Source organism: Anabas testudineus, chromosome 4, assembly GCF_900324465.2.
Source record: "Anabas testudineus chromosome 4, fAnaTes1.2, whole genome shotgun sequence".
Taxonomy (NCBI): domain Eukaryota; kingdom Metazoa; phylum Chordata; class Actinopteri; order Anabantiformes; family Anabantidae; genus Anabas; species Anabas testudineus.
The window spans coordinates 17,071,850-17,095,534 of record NC_046613.1 but is presented as its reverse complement, the minus strand read 5'-3'; the positions used below and the strand labels follow the sequence as shown (position 1 = coordinate 17,095,534).

At 36.7% G+C, this 23,685-nt stretch overlaps 2 protein-coding genes across 3 annotated transcripts; one reads left to right on the top strand and one right to left on the bottom strand.

The window, feature by feature from the left end:
• The first annotated feature begins 221 nt into the window (after positions 1-221).
• LOC113152464 (N-acetyllactosaminide beta-1,3-N-acetylglucosaminyltransferase 3-like) lies at positions 222-4,678 on the top strand. The gene is made up of 2 exons (XM_033325951.1): positions 222-241; positions 3,178-4,678. Exons 1-2 carry the CDS (start codon positions 222-224, stop codon positions 4,343-4,345), a joined length of 1,188 nt encoding a protein of 395 aa, XP_033181842.1. The 3' UTR covers positions 4,346-4,678.
• A 563-nt stretch (positions 4,679-5,241) lies between these two features.
• On the bottom strand, positions 5,242-22,661 carry jak3 (Janus kinase 3 (a protein tyrosine kinase, leukocyte)). 2 transcript variants are annotated; one of them, XM_026345798.2, is made up of 24 exons: positions 22,531-22,661; positions 21,066-21,272; positions 20,794-20,911; positions 19,971-20,088; positions 13,519-13,664; positions 13,084-13,387; positions 12,828-12,950; positions 12,584-12,741; positions 12,397-12,508; positions 12,113-12,293; positions 11,796-11,920; positions 11,505-11,636; positions 11,332-11,419; positions 10,825-10,949; positions 10,357-10,495; positions 10,041-10,192; positions 9,458-9,608; positions 9,105-9,232; positions 8,698-8,887; positions 8,256-8,380; positions 7,586-7,758; positions 7,389-7,506; positions 7,149-7,262; positions 6,213-6,332 (listed from the first exon to the last, which is right to left on the bottom strand). In XM_026345798.2, the coding sequence occupies exons 2-24, from the start codon at positions 21,262-21,264 to the stop codon at positions 6,213-6,215; spliced, it is 3,339 nt and encodes a 1,112-aa protein (XP_026201583.1). In that variant the 5' UTR covers positions 21,265-21,272; positions 22,531-22,661. The 2 variants fall into 2 exon arrangements, with proteins under 2 accessions (XP_026201582.1, XP_026201583.1); XM_026345797.1 differs by lacking the exon at positions 22,531-22,661 and having other exon boundaries at positions 5,242-6,332; positions 21,066-21,264.
• Between the last annotated feature and the right edge of the window lie 1,024 nt (positions 22,662-23,685).

The following is a 23,685-nucleotide window of genomic DNA, read 5'->3' as shown; positions in this document are numbered from 1 at the left end:
ATAAATAATCTTTTTGATGTAGATGTGACAGGATTGTGTTACTTTGCATATTAGTAGATGCAAACATGAGCTTTACAACAATGGAATGTGAGGTGTGTGTGTGTGTGTGTGTGTGTGTGTGTGTGTGTGTGTGTGTGTGTGTGTGTGTGTTGCCTCTAAATCGTTTCCCAGAAGGCAGGAGGGTGATCAGTGTGTGTAAGGGGTGTGTGTGGTCATCCACAATGGTGGTGGCTTTGCGGAGGTAGGTGTCTGTGATGGAGGGCAAGGAGGCTCCGACGATCTTCTCAGCTGTTTTAACTATGCGCTGTATGTACTATAAATTAATCTTTGTATTGTTTGATTTGCTTTGTCCTCATTTGTTTTAGATGTCAAAAACGTCTGTATTTCAAATTGTTTTATTTTATTTTACTGTGCTGACCTCTCTTTGGCTGATGGTACCTGTTTTTCCAGGCCTTTCCAGTTCAGTGATCTCTGCCAATTTGTGACACAGGTAACATGTAATTATTTTTGGTAACATCCTTGTCTTGCCTTCTCTTGGTGTAGCTCCTGCCCAGTTGGTTATGGTCCAGGCAAGCCCCATATATATATTCTCCAGTCAGTGTTGTTCACTTTCACAGTCCCAGCCATCTGCCAACTATCAAAGGGATCAAAGTGCTCACTTAATCTGTCAAGATGTTCAGGTAATTAATTTGCATGCTACATGTTGCTATTTAGTGATTATTCAGTTGAATTAACTTTAACTTTAATATTAGTTAGTTTTTTCTCAAAACTGTCAACACCATACCTTCATACTAAAAGTGATGCTAAAAACAAAAAAAACTTTAAATCCTGATTTGATGTGATATTCGTTCAAATACAGTATTGTTAAGATTCTTTACCTATTTTTTCAGTCCCCAATGTTTTCATGACAAGTAGACAACACACATTCAGGTTTCTAGAGAGAAACAACTACTACTACAACTGTAAAATCACTGTTTTTTTTTCACATTAGGTTACTTCTGTAATCTTTATTTTATATACAATGTTTTTATATACAGACATTTTCTGATCTAACTCTCAGCAAGAAAGCTAATATAAGTATATTCAATATTTTACAGTAATTATTTTGTTTATACCATTTTGTTTATCAGAATGATTTATTTTTATTTAAAAAAGGTAAATATGTTATTTCTCTATGACAGTGAATGAGTCATCCAAATTTTGCTTTTGAGTCGTATGTGTAATGTTTACAGATCCTTAAACCCTTTGTGCATTGTGTCTCACTACACCTGTTTAGCATGTCATTGATTAGTGTCTCTTTAACGTCATTGACATATTTTAATGCTGCTTTTTAACAAATCACATTTTACTAGGTGTGGTTGCCACACGGCTGCTTTACCTGGCTGAACAATGCCTCCTTCACACACATGTTAAGATAACATCATAATCATCTTAAGAACTACAAGACTCATCTTTTTGCAGTGCTGTTACCTAAAACCACCACCAATGTTTACTTATTCCTGTCTACTCCAGGCTGCAAGACAATGATTTCACACATCCAGCCTGTCAGTAATAAGTCATTATATTTTTTGTTACATAATAAAAAGAATGACAGAATGACAATTTATTTATAGAGCACTATTTATATCACATAAGAAACAAAAAACACAAGTAGCCCAACAAATCCAACTTGAGCATGCACTAGGCAAACAATGGAGAAGAAGAAACGAAAGGATGGAAAAACTCCCTTTAGGGGAAGAAACCTCCAGCGGAACTTGGCTCAAATTCCATCTGCCTTGACCGGTTGGGGTGTGGGAAACAATAGACAATATAAAAACAAAATAACACAATTTACAATTTACAAGTGTTAAAATAAAAATGGTGGGAGATCAGAATTAAAATCAAAAAAGCATTGAATCTGAGGTACAATATCCAATTAATTCACACACTGTGGAAAGCAGGAACAGTTTTAGCAACTAAGACATATTTAAATATATGTTAATGCCCCTCAATTCTGTATTAAAGGAAAAGCATGAATATGCTGGATGTCTCCCTAATCATGGTGACATTTTTTGTTGTCATTAATTTGTACTAGTATTTTGGCTATAAATAATCATATATTTTATTATGTATGTTATACAAGGGCCCCTTGGTCACAATTTTTTGTTGCTCCTATTGATACATGCATTTGTTGAAATTGCACCCCCTTTGACTGACATCAGGTACAAAAACGTCAGGTGCTAAAGAAATTCCATCAACACATTCCTGAAATATTAGTTCACAAGGATTATATAAAAATGAGGTCACAACAACCTAATCAATTCATCACTGACCCCAGTTGGACAAAATCCTTCAAAGCATTCTTCACATATCACATTCCTAATGATGAGCTGCAAGAACTGGATGAATGTGAGGTTAGTATGACCTTGAACTTGAACCACCAAAAACTAACCAGGTTATCATTGAGTTGACAGTTGCTGTTGCCAAATTTAAATTCCATCCAAGCATTGATTAGATATGGCTTTCTCAAGAATTGGGTGGCCATACAAGCAGAGGGGTAGATGGACAACCCAAAAACATAACAAGGCTTAACAAGGCAAAGGCTGTTTCGACAACTTCAATACTGTCAAATTTGTTAATAATCAAGTTCAAGTTGATTCAGTTTCAAAAGGGTTGTTTTGATTTTGTGTATCTGTTGTAAATGTAAATACTTTGCACATCATAGGCAAGAATATAGTACTGTATGTAAAACTATAATTACTATTAAAATATATATTTTAATGAAACAGGTAAATATGAGGTCTGAAAAGACTGAAAGCCGATCAGTGTCTGATAACAAACTAATCTAAATTTCAGCAACAAAGCAAATAAACCATTTTCTCGAAATGCTTTAATTCATTTATAATGTACTGAGATGTGTTCATAGACCTTCCTTTTGTCTTGTCACTGCAGTGTTTAAAGAAAGGTACTCCTCAGAGCAAGATTTATGTTGAAGGTTGAACCTCTTGGACTGTTGGTTGTTTATCTCTCTAAATATTTCAGCCTCAGCCACTGAAAATGTAGCGCCCAAGCTGTCACTATCAGAGTGCCATCAAATAAAGCCAACCACCAAAGACCATTCTTATGTATTCTCCTGGCCAAGATGTCAACAAAATTATTATTTATTTTTAAATGTTTATCTGTCATGTTTAATAAAAGTTTTTTGTTTTGTTACTGCAGAGTTTCGAGAAAGAAATTCCTCAAAGGAAAACATTTCATGCTGGCAGGAGCTTTGGTACTGATGGTAGTATATCTGAGTAAACATTTGATTGGGTTCGAACACCACTTTCAACCCGTAGATGTGAGTGAAGTTACCAGTCAAGTGGAGCCACCCATCAAAAACAGCTCCTATATATTCTCCTGGCCAAGATGTCAACAAAATATATCTGCTGCCAACATGACAGACTTCAGCTCTATTCCTGATCGTATGAAAGACTTTCTCTACTATCGACACTGTCGCCATTTCCCCATGTTGCTGGATCTTCCTGACAAATGTGGAGGACCTGGAAAATCTGCAGATGTCTTCCTTCTACTGGTTATTAAAAGCCCCCCAGTGAACTACGACCGCAGAGAGGTGCTGCGTAAAACCTGGGCTAAAGAGAGGTTAGAGAATGGTGTGTGGATCCGAAGGCTCTTCATCTCAGGAACCATGGATTCTGGTTATGAGAAAGAACGACTGAATAAACTACTTGAAATGGAACAACGTGAGTACAACGACATCCTCCAATGGGACTTTAATGAATCATTCTACAACCTCACATTGAAGCAGATCCTCTTCCTGGAATGGATGGAAAGAAACTGTCCAAACGCTCGCTTCCTGCTAAATGGTGATGACGACGTCTTTGCCAACACAGAAAACATGGTTCTGTATCTCCAAAGTCTTGAAGACAATGATGGGAGCAAGCACCTCTTTATTGGCAATCTCAATATAAATATGGAGCCCATTAGAACACCAGGGAGCAAGTATTTTGTTCCAGTTCAACTGCATGAGTCCAATGTATTCCCACCATACTGTAGTGGTGGGGGCTTCCTCCTGTCTGGATATACAGCTTTGGTCATATACAATATGTCTCAGTCCATTACCCTTCTTCCTATTGATGATGCCTACATGGGTATGTGTCTGGGTAAAGCAGGACTTCATCCCTCTTCCCATATTGGTGTGAAGGCTGCAGGACTGGACATTTCTTCCATCAGAATAGATACACATGATCCCTGCTTATATAAAGACCTTTTACTGGTTCACAAATTCCCTCCATCACACATGTATCTTCTGTGGCAAAGAATACATGACCCGAGTCTCACATGTGACTATAAGGAAAAGCTTTAGTAGCACAACCTGTGACAAAATACTTCCTGGTAACTCAAAATGCAAATTATGATGAAGCTTTGTAGGACTTTGCCACTTTACTTGCTCTTATATTTGAATTCAGGGCCAATTTTTATTTTATCAAAGTGAAAACCTTAATCACAATCTGTCAAGATCCATGTCTTTGTTTTGTTTTTCATTCAACATTCGAACACCACTACAAAATGGCACCTTATATAGCGCACTTTAAAGTGGATAACGAGTGATTTTAGGCCTGTTTCCCAGGTTCTAGTTCTAATTCTTCCTATGATATGTCTATTTACTTTGTTGGTCATATGTTTTATATGTTTTATGTCTTTGCGTGCTGGTGTTTTATTTAATTCATTTGGACCCTTCCACCATTTTTTTATTTTTGCATTGCTTAATATGCATGAATGATAATCTTTTGATGTGATTAAAAAATATTACATTTTTACAATGATCAGATTTTGATGATTTAATAAAGACAAATTAAGGTTTTGGCACATAGTTGTTCATCCTGATGGGAGTGTGAAGGACTGCACAACAATACATTCAGTCATGGAATCAAAATAAAATAAAAAATAAAAAAAAGTGACACGAGAGAAGAATCACTAGTGTCATTAATGTTCTTCATTTGGGCAGCATGGATATCTGTTACAAATTCCATGTTAGTCTGTCCACTACTTGAGGTATTTAATTTAGACCAAAGTGGTTTATCAACCAGCACTATTGTCCTTAAGCCATGCTGCTAGTATGACTCCAGAGACTGATAATCACCACCAGCATGCACCTCGTACATGCTTTTGCTTTACATGTATTGAATATTAGTGAATCTCATGATTTTTAGTTCTTGAACATACATTTACATTTACAAGGAATTGAATGTAGAATCAATAAACTATTTCAAAACACTGCTTTATTTGATGATAAAAGTAATTGAAAATGCAATACAACAAATGACTCACTACACAATACTACTACAGTATAAACCCAGCTCATCGCCTTAAGAAACAAATATTTTTTGATATGAAAAGGTCAGCAAGAGACTTACAGTGCAGATAAGGACTAGAGATGGGTGACTTAACCGATTTGTATAGATCGGTAGAGCAGCAGTGGATTGGTGCAATTTTTTTAAAGAAATTGCAAAATTTTAATTTATCAGTTAATATATCTGTATCAATCCAATACGATATAGTTGATTGTTACATGTGTTTGTATAAACATATATACTGTGTATATTTTATCACTCCTAAATTAGACTTACTCTATTAATGTGCACTGCAGATGTATACTATCATCTGTGCACCACACTTGACCAGACATGGTGGAGACTGAGCATGTAAATTCACCTGACCAAATCGATGAAAAATAGAAAAGTCAGATGCTATTTGCACATGGAAAGTACTTGTACATGACAACAAACCTTATAACTCACATGAAGCAGTGATACCATGTGACCCACTGCCCCCTATGATCCTCCAAACAATGTATCATGAAATGAATCATATCTGCCTCACACCAGAGATGCCTAACCCTTATAGGGATGTTATTTATTTTTTATTAGTCTTTTAATTGTGTATTTTGTATGTGCCATACACTATAGTGGTACATGAAACTAACATACAGGTAACGTCTCTTCCGCCTTTAGTGAATTTGATTGTACCTGAATTTGGGTACTGGTGGTTTTTGAGTGGTAATGGAGTAGCCTACATAGAGATATATATTTTGCTTTCCTGTTGATTCCTGTCAACAGTGATGCAACTGGATGTTGTCAACTGTTGTGGATGTGATGCTTGTTTCAACAAATGTTCCACTGGGGAACTGTTTAATTCATATGGAGTTCAGCTTTGCGCAATAAGACTTCTTGTCAGCCTTTAGGGTTCTCTCGCTCCTCCTGCATAATCGTTTCTATTTGGTTTCCCAAGCTGGAGAAACATGGCCGCTCATCAAAGTCGTACGCCCAGCACTGCTTCATCAAATTGTATACCTGGTGTTACAACAAGAAAAAAAACATGATTGCGTTGCGCAGTGATATTTCTGACAATTTCAGTGACAAGATGAGGAGCAAAAGTGAACAAAACATTTCCAATGGCCATGGCGGAGAAGGAGATTTTATTTAGGATGTACAGTATGTGTGGTTTGATTTTTTTGTAGTTAATATGCTATTTAAGGAGCTCCAAAAGGGGCTTCAGTGTCTTTTCCATGGACACTTTGAGGCCCCCACCCCCAGGAAAATACAGTGGCAGGAAAAAGTATGTGAACCTCTTGGAATTTCATTGTTTTCTGCCATAATTTATCATAAAATGTGAGTGAATGTAAGTATGTAAAGAGTATTAACACGTGGGTAAAATAATAACACAAAAAAAAAAGATCTTCAACCATAAAACCTCACTATGCTAGTGGAAAAAGTATATGAACTCATTAACAATTATTAACTGGTTGACCCTCCCTTGGCAGCAATAACCTCAACCTGGCGTTTTGAGTAGCTGTAGATATTTTGACATTTTGACTGGCCACTCACTTCTTGGTAGAGTAGCCACAGTCCTAAAGTGTCTCCATTTGAAGATTGTTTGCCAAACTGTAGACTGGTGAATTTATAAAGTCTTTGACATCAATTTGTAACCCTTTCCAGCTTTATGTAAATCATCAATTCTTAATCTAATTCTTGATTTCATACATCAGCATCCCAGCATACTGTTAGGGATATGTCACTGTTAAAGACTGGCAAACAACTTTAACTTAATTAGGATCAAGATGGGAGTTCTGAATATATTTCAGCTGGTAAACTACAGAGTGAACATACCTTCGATGGGCAGTGTGGGGGAGATGGCAACCTCCAGTTATTCTTTAGAATATTGGCCAGATGCATTGAGATGGAAGGACCCTGCACATTGTGACCAAGCTCCTGCATATAGAGCTAAAACAGTGACATGAATAAATCATTGGTAAAGAGAAACACACTGTGATGTAGCAGTTTAATCAAACAATTCCTCAGAATTAAAACTATTTAAATATTGCAGAGAAGCTTGTACATAATCCTTACCCTTTTTGGGTTGGAGACCATGTCGCAGTAAGAGAAAAGCTCGTGAAGAACAATCCCAAAACTCCAGACATCTGACTTGTGGGAAAATTTGGAGTCATTGATGGACTCTGGAGCATACCTGCATCAAGTGAACAGTGCCATTAGAAATGTAGAAACTTAATGCAAAATCATCATACAAAATCAACTACTGTATATACCAGAAGATGGGGCTCTCTCCAGGCTGTGTGACTCGGTAGTACTCCTTATCGAAAGGAATAATCTTGGTCAGCCCGAAATCAGCAATTTTTACCAGTGACTCACTGGCTACAAGGATATTTCTGGCTGCGAGGTCTCTGTGTATGTAGCGCAGGGTCTGCAGGTACTCCATGCCCTGAAATAATTTGGAAGTATAAAGAGCAAGAATTTGGTGAGTTAATTTATCTTAAGCTACAGGTTCACTCTGCAGCAAACTGTGTGTGTATTGTCAATCCATATATAATGTCTATGTATCATGTGTGTATAAGAGCGTTTTCAGCTGTGTATGTCAGTATTATTTCTCACTTGTGTATGTAAACGCATTTCACTTGTATGTATAAATGGTTTTCTATATAGTATGTGTCTTTAGTTTCATTTATGTTTATGAAATCATTCTGAATAATGTCTCTCACAGCACCTCATACTACAGGTTTACTTTGCTTTAGAAACTTCTGTCACTAATTCCCAGAGGATGTACTTTTACATTTTCTATTATGCTTGAGGGTAAAATGTGAATTAAAAACAATCCAGACACCCTGAATTTTCTGACAATATTATTAAAACATTCCAACCTGGGTTAATTTAAATGATTAAATTTAGGAGTTCTGCACATACTGTATGTCTGGCTCTCACCTTACAGATCTGAGAAGCAAAGAGCAGCATCCTCCTGGTGTTGACATTATGTCGGTTATTTTCCAAGTAGCCAATAAGGCTGCCGTGGGGCAGATACTCCATCACCAAGCTCATACTGAGGCGACCTGCAAACAGGAAAACATTCAGTAGAAAGAGATGATCCAAACCCAACATACATCCAAGCATTTGAGTAGGAACAAATAGCACTCTGTAACATATGTTAATGACACTGATTAACTTAAATGAATTATGATAATAAAGAAAATTACTGTTTTACCTTGTCAGTAAAACTGCATGAAAATATATGCATATGTTAACAAATATGAAGTTGTGCAAATTCCAAATTACAATGATCAAAAAATGATAAATAAAAATATAAATCAGAAAGCAATTGGTAATGTTATTGATTACATGTTGTGTTCACAGTGAGTGTTTCGGTTACCCATGCTGTAGCAGACTCCTCTATATTTGACGATGTAATCACAGTGCAGAACACTCAGGGTGTTGACCTCCTTCTGGAAGTCCTCCAGGGTTGACTGCTTGTTAGGCTGCAACTTCTTCACAGCAACCAGCTCGCCAGTGTTGTCACCCAGTGGGTCATAACGACAAAGTTCAACGCTGCCAAAGTTTCCCTGGAAAAGTTTGTTACTCAGTTGTTGGTGACACCCAATAATAAAAAATAAATCCATAATATACGGTATGTGTTCTATTGTAAGAATTATGTGAACCATTTAAGGGCTTTATCTGTTGTCCTGTCCTCTTGCACAGTATCTTAAACAAGATACTGTGAATGGCTCAGAGGCATCAGAGTAATGTACACATGCTATGCTGTAATTACTGTGGCCTTACTTTTCCTAAAGGAGAGATGTAACGTAGATGTCTCTCCTCAAACAACGTCTGATCGTGCTGAGCGGGGTTGAGGGCTCTCCACACAGGGCTCTGTGTGACGGGTTCAGTGGCATGTAGTATCACATAGTCTGCCATGAAACAACAAAAAACTTTGAGAATTTGTGGTTTACACACACATTTACAATCATATTACAATTGCACAAAAGCTGGATTTGAGGTTTGACAATTGACCAGTGTGTGAAATCAGCACTTGAGCTGTTAGCAAACTACAGATTTACTGTATATAACATATTGTTATTTTGTTGATGTTTACTGTTTACTGTCAGCTAAGCAGTGCATCATTGCTTTATTACCTGAAGTGATCAGACTGTTGAGTTGACGGATAATACTGCGACAAGAAGGTCTGAAGGCTGACTGATACTCCATACACTGGCTGATCAGATCAGCCAGCTCTGTCCACTGGGAGGGAGGCAGCTGCTGGAAGCTTTCATAAAACTGCCGCTTCTGCAGAAAAAATGTCAGTAGCCCACAGTGTCAGGTATGTTTTTATTCTTCATGTGGCTTCAAGGTCTTCTGTCCTTTTTCTTTTCACATGAAACAAGCAATGCCCACACAATACGTAACAGATGTTCCTTAAATCAGTTGGAGGACAGAGCTTGTAATTAGTAAAATATTGCACAGTATAGGACAGTGAGTACTCTAAACTAGCTGTGGGACATAAAGTTAATTTAACTGTGTTACTGTAGGTTTTTAAAGATGACTTCTTTGGCTCTTTGTCTTACGAGCAGGTAAAGGTTTCTTTGCCTAAAAGCAATATCTTGAACTCATTAGCAGCTGGTTTAAAGTGCAGTGATAATTAACATGTTGCTACCCTACCCTACCCTACCCTACCCTACCAGTTCAGTGTTAAGTGAATCAAGAAACAAGTCGGATTACCCGTTTCAGGTCCCAGCCTCTCAGTGGAGCATTTCCATTGTTGAAGATTTCCCACACAGTGGCACCAAAGCTCCACTTATCACACTCCATAGTCAAGTTTTCTGGGGCCTCCAGCACCTCAGGAGCCACCCAAGGGATTCTGTCCAGGATCACTGAAGAACACAAACAGAGCTCTGTTAACATGCACTGAAAGGCTCTATAGCCAGGGTTTATCACATGTCAGGTGTCTCTCATTTTGTTATAAATATACTGTAAACGGACTGGTGTGATGAGTTAGACATAGTTACAGATAGATTAGAGACAGCGTTTGCTTTACCATCCTTGCCCAGCATGGTCACACTGACGCCTGGGTCGCTCAGTTTGACAAAGGGAGAGCTGCCCTGTGACGTGTCACCTTCTCTGGCAAGGAGCAGATTTTTGGTGCAGATATTTCCATGAACTATGTTTTTCTCTTCCTGCAAGACAGTTCCATGTTAATGTTGACTCATTGTAGCGTGTTGCATTGGTTAACCCAAACTGAGAACACAAAACCTCATCTAGGACAGCAAAATGAACATAATATAGTCATTAACCCCTTATGGATACAGATGTATTTGCTGAGTTTCACTCCTGTTTGCCTATTTCATTTTCATGTGATATGTCTAATTTAATTCTGGACATATAAAACAGATTGATTGGTGAAAGGTTAAACACACCCAGAGTTCAGCTTTAACCTCACAGTTTCTTAAACCTGTTATCTGAAATATCCCCCAGGTCTTGCTCTGTATAAGAAAGTCTATCTCACCAGAAAGTTGAGGGCAGATGCAAGTTGTTTGGCTACATCAAGTTTCCAGCTCACTGACACAGATCTCCCTCTCTTCAAGTAAAGGTCAAGGGCCCCATACTTGACAAACTCTTGCACCATGATGTCTGGAAAGCACAGCAAGGTTTGTTTCAACAGCTGTACTTCAAACCAAACCCATGTCAGCCACAAATGCTCACCCACAGACCAAGGACAGAGCCAGGGTTACATGAGGATTTCAAAGTAGCAAACTTATTTTAATTAATATAAAGAGAATGGGTTAAGAGATTAATTCAAATGTAAGGGTTTTGCAGGAACAGAGTTCTAAAAACAGTCTGAGTCTATGTTAATTAACATATGCACATTTACACAGCATACTTAAGTCATAGTACATTTACATATGTGGCCTTTGTTAACTTCATGCAACACATTAACTTCATCAAGATTATGATCAAACTGTCGCCACTTAAAATAATGAAGAAGTGAAGTGAAGAGAAGGTCAGAACTTACTTTTTACTCCGTGAACACTAACACCATAAACAAGGAGGAGGTGTTTATGTGAAATCTGACTCATCAAGCTGGCAGCTTCAAAAAATGACTGAAACAAGAACAAGAAAACAATGTTTTCTATGGAAAACCAACACAACTCGTAACATTTGCGATATTATCTAAACAAAACAAACCTCCCAGCAGTTCTTGTGAACAACATCAAGCTCTTTTAGTAGAACCTCTGTCACATGTTTCTCTCCATCATGAACATCTGTTTTGGAGCCTTTAAAGATTCGAGTGAAGGATCCCTGACCGAGGCTCTCCTCCTTAGGGGACAAATATAGACCAAAATGTAAGTTTCCTCAAACACATAGAACAATCTCTATGAGTGTCTAAAGGGAAAGTATCGGTATGAAAAAGTGATGACAGAAAAAACGGGGACAGGAACAGAAGCAGCACATGTGGAGTCATGTCCACAGTCTCACCCATTTCAGGTCTTTGTATTTGATCATGTGGAACTGGATATGACTGAATTTGTTCCTTTCGGGTGTTGGGGACCCTTGAGCTTCTACAGAGGTGCTGTTGCGTATGATGATGAGGTTTGTGAGCTCTACAGAATAGCAGAAATTGAGTTTTGCCTTAATTCTGAGCTTGACTTTAAGTCAACTTACAGTGAGTATGGGTACAATAAGAACATATAACTATTAAACCACGACAAGTTGTCATCAGTATTTTCTATATATAGTGCTACTATATATAGTATAGTGGTAATAAAATCGCACTGGTGACTGTGGTAACATACCCTTGGGTCGGGGTGGACAGCAGCGGCCCAACTTAACAGGTACTTCAGCCAGCAGCAGCTTGGTGTGTTGATAATAGCTGGTGAGTTCTTTCAGGCTGGAAAATGATTTCTGGACACCAGGAAGACTGTAGTGCTCATTCTTAATGATGAGACAGTCTTTATAATCAAGTCCAAGTGGAGTCTGCAGAAGTGACATATGATTGAGACATTCAGGAAGGAAGTTCCAGACTAGACATGTTCAGTCAGTCTTTGTCTAAGTCTGTTATGTAACAAGGAAATTTTACCTGAACACAAACAGTAAGGAAGAAGTTGTCATAGTTCTTCGGACTCTGTCGGAGAAGGAATGTACCTCCCCTAAATCCTGACCTTTTCAGCTTGTTGACGGCAAACTCTGATCTGATCGAGCAAGAAACAAAAATCTAAAAACTGATGCAAACGTCATTTATTTTATTGTTTATCATAGGAACTCACGTGATTGGGCCATGACAGTGGTTTTTTATACTCTCCAGAATACTTGGAGGAGCAATATCTTGGCAGAAGTAGTGGCTAGAGTCTGTGGTCAGTCTGAAGTAGCCGTCAACAAGAGACACAAATGAAAGTGCTTCTTTTAGACTCTGGAACTTGGCTTCCTGGAGCGCAAACAAATGGCAAATGGGCATAAATGTTTTGCAAGTTAAAAAACTATACTATATATACTGTAAAATGTATGCTTTACCAAGCATCTGTCATCTTTGCGGGTTATTGTCACTATTCTGCTGTCTTGGGGAACGTGCTCATGGCACACCCTCTTTATGTTAATATCAGTGATTTCTTGGAAATTACAGAAGGTCTGCCAGTCCTGAAAAAAGAAGAGAGATCAACTACTCAACACCATTTTTAACTCAGGGGTGGGGGGTATGACTATTGGCACATGTTGGTTACAATTTGGTTACAAGTTAAAGTAAGACTAACTAAGTTGATGTTGTTCTTACCAGGGCACCATCAGGATGACAGGTTCCACTGGTTTGAATTCCAGTTTCTCCAGTGACCCGCATGAGAGTGAAAGTTGAGTTTGACTGAGAAGCAGAGGGATTCACCTGGAAGATTTCACTTCCCAGAGAAGGCACAATGCCAGCCAGTTCAATCAGGTACTTGACTTTCAAGCTGCACTCATCCACAGAGCAGTTTCCAATCTTTTTCAAGAAACGCTTGAGCGTGTTTCTGATTCGATACCGATCGAGGCGGTTTCGTTTCTGGATGTCATGACGATGTGATTTGGGAAGGCATGACTTATAGCTGCAGGAGAACAATATGAGATTTGGTGTGACGACTACAAACTGTGGAAACATCTGAAGCTGGAATGTTGGAAATAAAGCCTGTAGCACCTTTGCTCGCTTGCATGACAACCAAAAACAAAATATACATACCTGACAGTCTTGCAGAGCTCTCTTACACTCTGATGCCGCTCTTTAGCCATTCTCCATAAATCCAGTACAGCAAGGCCAAGGCATTCCTCTTGTGCACTCAAAGGTGGAGAAACTCCTGCTTCACTAGCAATAAAGTCACTTCGCAGCTATATGCAAAAAGAAATCACTTATGTAGTTTTTATTATTTGGACAATGCATGAAATGTAACAGTGGTTAATGACAAAACAGAACTAGATAAAGCATTTCCTGAAGAAAATGCACTGTGAATGCTGAAACGCTGAATCGATTCATGAAGAACTGCTGAAAGTTGATGAAGAGAAACAGGAAGTGTTTTAACAGAGATAAACATATGAAGAAGAAGATAAAACAGCTGAATGTTAACTTAAAAAAGCTGAAATAGATTTGTTGAAGTTAATAAAACATAGCTGAATTTATCTAAACAGTTAAAGGTAAAGTTAAATGTTTAGTTAAAAAAAGCTGAAATAGATTTGTTGAAGGTAATAAAACATAGATGAATTTCTGTAAACAGTTAAAGGTAAAGTTAAATGTTTAGTTAAAAAGAGCTAAAATCGATTTGCTGAAGTTGATAAAACATAGCTGAATTTATTTAAACAGTTAAAGGTAAAGTTAAATGTTTAGTTAAAAAAAGGTTAAATAAATTTGCTTAAGTTAATAAAACATAGCTGAATTTGTCTAAACAGTTAAAGGTAAAGTTAAATGTTAAGTTAAAAAGAGCTTAAATAGATTTGCTGAAGTTTATCTAAACAGTAATTTAGATAAAGGCTGAAACGTTTTAAAACGCTGCTGAAATTAGCTGAAGAGAAACAGGAAGTGTTTTAACAGAGATAAACATATGAAGAAGAAGATAAAACAGCTGAATGTTAACTTAAAAAAGATTAAATAGATTTGATGAAGTTGATAAAACAGCTGAATTTATCTAAACAGTTAAATTTAAAGTTAAATGTTTAGTTAAAACAGCTGAAATAGATTTGATGAAGTTGATAAAACATAGCTGAATTTATCTAAACAGTTAAATTTAAAGTTAAATGTTTAGTTAAAAAAGCTGAAATAGATTTGCTGAAGTTGATAAAACATAGCTGAATTTATCTAAACAGTTAAAGGTAAAGTTAAATGTTTAGTTAAAAAAGCTGAAATAAATTTGCTGAAGTTAATAAAACATAGCTGAATTAATTTAAACAGTAATTTAGATAAAGACTGAAACGTTTTAAAACGCTGCTGAAATTAGCTGAAGAGAAACAGGAAGTGTTTTAACAGAGAAACATATGAAGAAGAAGCTAAAACAGCTGAATGTTAACTTAAAAAAGCTGAAAACGATTTGCTGAAGTTAAAAAAACATAGCTGAATTTATCTAAAATATAAAAGTTAAAAGAATAGTTAAACTGTTTTCTTAAAAAGAGCTGAAAGTAGAAGAAACTGAAGCAGGTTAGCAAAGAGACGCTAGCATAAACATGCTAACTACACACGAGCCTGACGCTGATTTATAAACAGCCCTGATCACGTGACCCGACACAGCCGTTGCCACGGAGACTGTAGGGGAGAGGCGGGAAACTTCAACACGATTTTCACTCGTGAAAACTGAATTGGAGCCTTTACAAACAGGCTTTTTTCAGCCAAACTACGATAGGTATTGTTATATAAAGTTAACTACGTGAGAGCCAGGACTTTAATGAACCACTAGTGTGAATTTTATGTTTGAGGACTGAAAATTGTGGTCACAGGAGCGAGAGATACAAGTGGACTCTTCAGCTTGTCAGACAGAATCTCAGACCGAATTTAACATTGGAGCTAATGGGAGAGCTGAGAGGGACTCCCGTCACTCTGAGGCTCACAGAGAAAAAACGATTTGTCTCTCAGCTTTCACAAATAGCTTATCAGAATCAGGAGAAGTTTATCTACGTTTCTGTGAAGAAATTATTTAGATAGAGTGAAAATTGCGGCCGTGCTGACAGTTTATTGAGAAAGATTTCGGTTTTGAAAAATCGGCCTCTCCACTCTAAGCTGTGACGTCATCCACTCTAGCTGCACCAACGTTCCATCATTCACTCCCATTATAAAGTCCAAAATCAGCCAAAAACATCAAGTCACAAAAACTGAAATTATGAAAAAACTATAAAAGATATTAAAAAACTGAATGGAAGATTAAAAGAGCAGAAATAGCTGAACATTTTGATACCTGAATGATTTCTGTAGCTGAAAGTATGCTGAAGTAGTTAAAGCTGAAAGAAGAAGAAGTTGAAGAGTTGCTGAAGAGACTCTCCCATAGGAATCCATTATAAAAAATAGTTATTAAAAGTTAAATATTTTAAAAAGTATAAAAGTTATAAAAATTCTGAATGGAAGCACACTTCTCCTTAAAAAGCTGAACATTTTGATACCTGAACGGTTTCTGTAGCACAAAGTATGAAGGAGTAGTTACGCGCCGAAAAACGTACGGAAGAATAATATATAACTAGATAAAGCATTTCCTGAAGAAAATGCACTGTGAATGCTGAAACGCTGAATCGATTCATGAAGAACTGCTGAAAGTTGATGAAGAGAAACAGGAAGTGTTTTAACAGAGATAAACATATGAAGAAGAAGATAAAACAGCTGAATGTTAACTTAAAACAGCTGAAATAGATTTGCTTAAGATAGTAAAAAATAGTTGAATTTATGTAAACAGTTAAAGTTAAATGTTTAGTTAAAAAAGCTGAAATAGATTTGAAGTTATTAAAACAGCTGAATTTATCTAAACAGTTAAAGTTAAATGTTTAGTTAAAAAAGCTGAAATAAATTTGCTGAAGTTGATAAAACACAACTGAATTTATCTAAACAGTTAAAGTTAAATGTTTAGTTAAAAAAGCTGAAATTGATTTGCTGAAGTTAATAAAACATAGTTGAATTTATTTAAACAGTTAAATTTAAAGTTAAATGTTTAGTTAAAAAAGCTGAAATAGATTTGGTAAAGTTGATAAAACATAGTTGAATTTATTTAAACAGTAATATAGATAAAGACTGAAACGTTTTAAAACGCTGCTGAAATTAGCTGAAGAGAAACAGGAAGTGTTTTAACAGAGATAAACATAAGAAGAAGAAGATAAAACAGCTGAATGTTAACTTAAAAAAGCTCAAATAGATTTGCTGAAGTTATAAAAACGTAGCTGAATTTATCTAAACAGTAAAACATGAAAGTTAAAAGAAAAGTTAAACAGTTTTTGTTAAAAAGAGCTGAAAGTAGAAGAAACTGAAGCAGGTTAGCAAAGAGCCGCTAGCATAAACAGGCTAACTACACACGAGCCTGTACAAGTGTCTGACGCTGATTTATAAACAGCCCTGATCACGTGACCCGACACAGCCGTTGCCACGGAGACTGTAGGGGAGAGGCGGGGAAACTCCAACTGCCAAGATTTTCACTCGTGAAAACTGATTTGGAGCCCTTACAAACAGGCTTTTTACAGCAAATCTACGATAGGTATCGTTATATAAAGTTAACTACGTGAGAGCCAAGACTTTAATGAACCACTAGTGTGAATTTTATGTTTGAGGACTGAAAATTGTGGTCACAGGAGAGAGAGATCCAAGTGGATTCTTCAGCTTGTCGGACAGAATCTCAGACCGAATTTAACATTGGAGCTAATGGAGAGCTGAGGGGGACTCCCGTCACTCTGAGGCTCACAGAGAAAAAACGATTTGTCTCTCAGATGTCACAAATAGCTTATCAGAATCAGGACAAGTTTATCTACGTTTCTCTGAAGAAATTATTCCGATAGAGTGAAAATTGCGGCCGTGCTGACAGTTTATTGACAAAGATTTCGGTTTTGAAAAATCGGCCTCTCCACTCTAAGCTGTGACGTCATCCGCTCTAGCTGCACCAACGTTCCATCATTCACTCCCATTATAAAGTCCAAAATCAGCCAAAAACATCAAGTCACAAAAACTGTAATTATGGAAAAACCATAAAAGATATTAAAAAACTGAATGGAAGATTAAAAGAGCAGAAATAGCTGAACATTTTGATACCTGAATGATTTCTGTAGCTGAAAGTATGCTGAAGTAGTTAAAGCTGAAAGAAGAAGAAGTTGAAGAGTTGCTGAAGAGACTCTCCCATAGGAATCCATTATAAAAAATAGTTATTAAAAGTTAAATATTTTAAAAAGTATAAAAGTTATAAAAATTCTGAATGGAAGCACACTTCTCCTTAAAAAGCTGAACATTTTGATACCTGAACGGTTTCTGTAGCACAAAGTATGAAGGAGTAGTTAAAGTCCAAAAAACGTACGGAAGAATAATAATATATAATAACTAGATAAAGCATTTCCTGAAGAAAATGCACTGTGAATGCTGAAACGCTGAATCGATTCATGAAGAACTGCTGAAAGTTGATGAAGAGAAACAGGAAGTGTTTTAACAGAGAAACATATGAAGAAGAAGATAAAACAGCTGAATGTTAACTTAAAAAAGCTGAAATAGATTTCATGAAGTTGATAAAACAGCTGAATTTATCTAAACAGTTAAATTTAAAGTTAAATGTTTAGTTAAAAAAGCTGAAATATATTTGCTAAAGTTGATAAAACATAGCTGAATATATCAAAATAGTTAAAGGTAAAGTTAAATGTTAACTTAAAAAAGCTGAAATAAATTTGCTGAAGTTAATAAAACATAGCTGAATTTATCTAAACAGTAAAATATAACAGTTAAAGTTAAATTTAAAGTTAAATGTTTAGTTAAAAAAGCTGAAAACGATTTGCTGAAGTTAATTAAACATATCTGAATTTATCTAAACAGTTAAATTTAAAGTTAAATGTTTAGTTAAAAAAGCTGAAATAAATTTGCTAAAGTTGATAAAACATAGCTGAATTTATGTAAACAGTAAAATATAACAGTTAAAGTTAAAGGTAAAGTTAAATGTTTAGTTAAAAAAGCTGAAAACGATTTGCTGAAGTTAATTAAACATATCTGAATTTATCTAAAATATAAAAAATTAAAAAGAATAGTTAAACTGTTTTGTTAAAAAGAGCTGAAAGTAGAAGAAACTGAAGCAGGTTAGCAAAGAGCCGCTAGCATAAACATGCTAACTACACACGAGCCTGTACAAGTGTCTGACGCTGATTTATAAACAGCCCTGATCACGTGACCCGACACAGCCGTTGCCACGGAGACTGTAGGGGAGAGGCGGGAAACTTCAACTGCCAAGATTTTCACTGGTGAAAACTGATTTGGAGCCCTTACAAACAGGCTTTTTTCAGCAAAACTACGATAGGTATCGTCATATAAAGTTAACTACGTGAGAGCCAAGACTTTAATGAACCACTAGTGTGAATTTTATGTTTGAGGAATGAAAATTGTGGTCACAGGAGCGAGAGATCCAAGTGGATTCTTCAGCTTGTCGGACAGAATTTCAGACCGAATTTAACATTGGCGCTAATGGAGAGCGGAGGGGGACTCCCGTCACTCTGAGGCTCACAGACAAAAAACGATTTGTCTCAGAGGTTAGATAAATAGCTTATCAGAATCAGGATAAGTTTATCTACGTTTCTGTGAAGAAATTATTCAGATAGAGTGAAAATTGCGGCCGTGCTGACAGTTTATTGAGAAAGATTTTGGTTTACAAAAATCGGCCTCTCCACTCTAAGCTGTGACGTCATCCACTCTAGCTGCACCAACGTTCCATCATTCACTCCCATTATAAAGTCCAAAATCAGACAAAAACATCAAGTCACAAAAACTGAAATTATGAAAAAACCATAAAAGATATTAAAAAACTGAATGGAAGATTAAAAGAGCAGAAATAGCTGAACATTTTGATACCTGAATGATTTCTGTAGCTGAAAGTATGCTGAAGTAGTTAAAGCTGAAAGAAGAAGAAGTTGAAGAGTTGCTGAAGAGACTCTCCCATAGGAATCCATTATAAAAAATAGTTATTAAAAGTTAAATATTTTAAAAAGTATAAAAGTTATAAAAATTCTGAATGGAAGCACACTTCTCCTTAAAAAGATGAACATTTTGATACCTGAACGGTTTCTGTAGCTCAAAGTATGAAGGAGTAGTTAAAGTCCAAAAAACGTACGGAAGAATAATAATATATAATAATAATAATAAAGATTACAACAACAATACTGTGAATGCTCAACAGCATTCACAGTGATGACAGGTTTTCCAAAATCAAGATGGTTTGATGTCAGCTTGGGGCGAAGTGAAGAACTTTATAGTACAATGACAAATTCAAAATGTGTGCAATTTGAGGTCAGAGGTCATACTTATCCCATACATTACCCAAAGGACCTTGATTATGTTTACTGACGAACTTTAGTGTTAGCAATCATAACGACTTGACTAACAATACTGTAAGTATGGCACATATATTTCCACTAAAATGTAAAATATAAAAACACATCTTTTGTCAGTGAGATAATGAATGTTATATTTAAAGAGTAACATATTTTATACTTTACTTGAGCAAAGAGATAATCAATGACACAGCAGTCAAACACTGGACTGATCCTGTCTCTGGTCAGACTGTAGCGGTATGATGTTCTTGGTCCTTGCTCGAACCAGTTTCCAAACAAAAATCTGCACATAAAAAGAATTCTGTTATTCCTCATTGTATGGCATTATTAGATAAAGCATAATATGCATATTCACCTTTTACCATGCATTGTGTGAGAATACACCTGAACACTCATCTTTTTTTAACCACAAAATTCTACAGAAAACTCATCTGATTCAGCGCTAATTGCCACAGCTGTCTCTGAAACTAAGCTCAAAGGTGAAGTACTGAGAGTAGTACGTGAAACAGAAACATACTGTTTTAACCTTGTCTACCATATTTGCTGTTTTACTATGAGATAAGGTAAAGGATAATTAGATCGTCTATATCTTTTGTCTTGGCCTAAATCATAGTTGTATATGGTAAATGGTCTACACTTATATAGTGCTTTTCTACCTAGCTGGTACTCAAAGCGCTTTACACTGCATCTCATTCACCCATTCACACACAGAAGCACACACACACTCAAACACCGATGGCAGAGCTGCTATGCAGCTGACCTGACTCACCGGGGGCAACTTGAGGTTCAGTATCTTGCCCAAGGACACTTTGGCATGTGACGTGGCAGCCGGGAATCGAACCACCAATCCTATGATTGGCAGACAACTGCTCTAACTATTGACTATATCAGTCCATGAAGCATTTTGCCATTGTTGTATTGCACCTAACATAAACCCTAATGAATTAGCAAACTTATGATTCTCCAGTGAATCTACCTACTGACATACCTGACTCTAAAGAGGACATGTACGTTTTCATCTGTGTTGAAGATGTGCGATGGAGGATACCAGAACGAGAGATCAGCAGATGCCAAACCAAAAAGACTTTGGTAAACGGGTAAGATTCCTGGAGTAAGAAATGATTGAACTCCTCAGTGACCACGTGGAATACATTGAAACACTGAATACACATACTGGAATGCAGTTTATTTTACACACTAACAGATGTCTTAGTCATAAAAAGTCATTATTGATTGAAGTCACGATTATGGCAATCTTACCACATTTCTTTCCTGCTTGAATGCAGATATTTTCAGCAGAAATTTGTCCAGGCGTAATGTGGATAGTTGATGTGTCTTTTGTGGCAGGAAAGAAGTAGAGATGTACTTGTAAACTCGAGCCAGTGCTTGAACTGGACCTCTGACTGCCTTCCCTGTCTCTGATCATCAGAGGGGCTGATTCCTCCTCACTGAGATCCATGGGTACCTCTGAGGATGAAATCAACACAGTGAGCAGCTACAGTATCACGGAAAAATCATTCACATGTTTACAACAAGGTGTCTTCATTTAACTGCTTTCAAATACAAATGGTCTGCTAAATACTATTGAAAAATGGAAAATCAATCAGTGGTAAGATCGCTGCCCTCCATGCAGGAGGCTCGGGTTCAAATCCCAGCTGCCTACCTTCAGTAGACCTACTTACATTTATCCTACCTTTACCTTGTAAGTCGCATTGGATAAAAGTGTCTTCCAAATGACTAAAAATGACAATGATAGAGTTCTAGTCAGTCTAGTTTGATGTGATGACATCTGATGAATATGGACAATGCAATAAAACATGAGTGCTGCACAGGCTCATTTGTATTGAAATGTATAGTCATAAAGTATACAATAAGTTAGTGTAACTGATGATCTATATTTATACTGGTAAATTCCACCACTGCCCAACTCTACACTTTCATTTCATATTCTTTCAAATAGAAAGGTTTCATATGTTATTAGTTTCATGTTTAACATACTACACTGTGTTAAACTCATCTTGTCTTTGAATGATTGTTTTCATCTTATTTTAAGAAATTGGTGGGTTTGCTGGAATTCATTTTGTTATGCCTCTTTCGCACAGGAATATCAGCTGTACTTGTTTGTACATAGAGAATGAATCAGAGTCACGATGTCCACCTAGACTTTATGACATTTAGACGGCCAGGGCTCAGACTGTTACACCTATTGAATGTGTCACACCACTGTAATATTTAAAGTACATCACTGCCATTTGAAACATCAAGATATGTGGGGATTTCCGTTACATCACCCGAGACAGCCTTGCCATATTCTGCTAGATCTGAATCAGGAACAATAGTATGTAAAATACATGATGTACTATTGTATGTGTTGTTCAATCATGCTTAATAATATCTCTCATTTCCATAGTTGGTTGTAAGTTACTACGATGACAAAACTGCTTTGATTACCCATTAAAAAATATAACATATTGAATAAAGCACACTGTAATTATCAAATCTTTTATGAAATACTTGGTGAACATAATCTATAGACCTCCAATCTTTGTCACTTACATTAGTAACTGGATGGAAAAGCAACTACAGACAGAAAAAGAAAGAACTCAGTCTCCACAATGTAATGTGGATCCTGTGGCTGTAAGACTAAACAGTGACATTTCTTAACACTAAACATTCAAAAGCTAAACCTGTAGATTTCAGAATTAAAGTCAATAACGAAAGGTACCTTGTGTTATCGACAGCACTTGTTGGGCTGTTACATTTACATTTGTTTGGCGAAACTCCTCTTCGCAGCCATTTGTTCCCGTAAACGAGGACTTTCTTCTTTGACTTCTGAGTTTTCGCTCTGCGTGTGTGTGTGTGTGTTGACAGGAAGTTGAATAGGATTTCCTGATTTAGACAAGCAGATGCGACAAAATCAACCGTTTGTCATCTGTGTCAAACTGTTTTCAAGTGATAGTCGGTACTGATGCACAGTTACAAAGAAATAAAGCAGCTGGAAACCATCAAGGTTCATATTGTGCTGCATTATGTCCATACATCATTCACTCGTCTTTGTTAAATCAACAATAAAGAACTCAATTTCTTTTTGATAATGACAACAATTTCACATTATTGTAATTTAGATCCTAATGCTTTCCACACATTTTGCATAATTTCATTAGGGATTTGTTATGTACGGTCTAGTTGAGAACAGCATTGACCAATCCTGCTCCTCGAGGGCCACCGTTCCGTTTGTTTTCCCACTATCCCAACTCAACCCATTACTCATTGCCTGGATCAGGTGCGTTCAGACAATCAGAAGCTGTAGGTGCAGGGATGGTTAGAAAACAAGCAGGAGAGTGGCCCTTCGAGAACCAGGGATGCTCACCCATGAATATCTGGCAGCTGCATGGGACATTTTGGAATGTGATGGAGGTCAGGAGAAAACCACTATAACACCAGCGGGTGATGCTCACCTTAATTAGCAAGCAGTGTCACAAACAACGGACAAATGAGTAAAAATCACCATCAGCAATCGACAGTAAGACAACTGTCCCTCAACAACCCCTTAAAATTCAAAGATTCCCACCACTTTACCAATTAAAGAAGTCTAACTTTGAACCAAAAATGTTAATGAAGCTGCTGTTGTGAAATCAGATGATGAACAATTTAGTGCTTGATCATAATGTAATTATTTCTATAGTGAAAGCAAATACAATTCTGTGCAGAAATGAACTCTCTTACATTACAGGAAAAGAGAACCAGCTGACAACTGTGGTTTCCCTGTTCAGCAACAAGGTTTTTATCAGTTTCCTGTTACAGCCATTAAAAAAAAAACACCTGGTCTTCATTACATAATTCATGTAATGAATAGTTCTCTATTATGATCCGCTTGGCA

Excerpts from the sequence above, each read along its gene's own strand:
- LOC113152464 (XM_033325951.1), top strand. The coding sequence starts at position 222 with ATGGTGGTGGCTTTGCGGAG. Across the intron at positions 242-3,177 it reads ATGGTGGTGGCTTTGCGGAG|TTTTTTGTTTTGTTACTGCA; the intron begins GTAGGTGTCTGT and ends GTTTAATAAAAG.
- jak3 (XM_026345798.2), bottom strand. The coding sequence starts at position 21,264 with ATGGATCTCAGTGAGGAGGAATCAGCCCCTCTGATGATCAGAGACAGG. Across the intron at positions 20,912-21,065 it reads TCAAGCAGGAAAGAAATGTG|GAATCTTACCCGTTTACCAA; the intron begins GTAAGATTGCCA and ends TTCTTACTCCAG. Across the intron at positions 12,742-12,827 it reads GCAAAGATGACAGATGCTTG|GAAGCCAAGTTCCAGAGTCT; the intron begins GTAAAGCATACA and ends TTTGCGCTCCAG.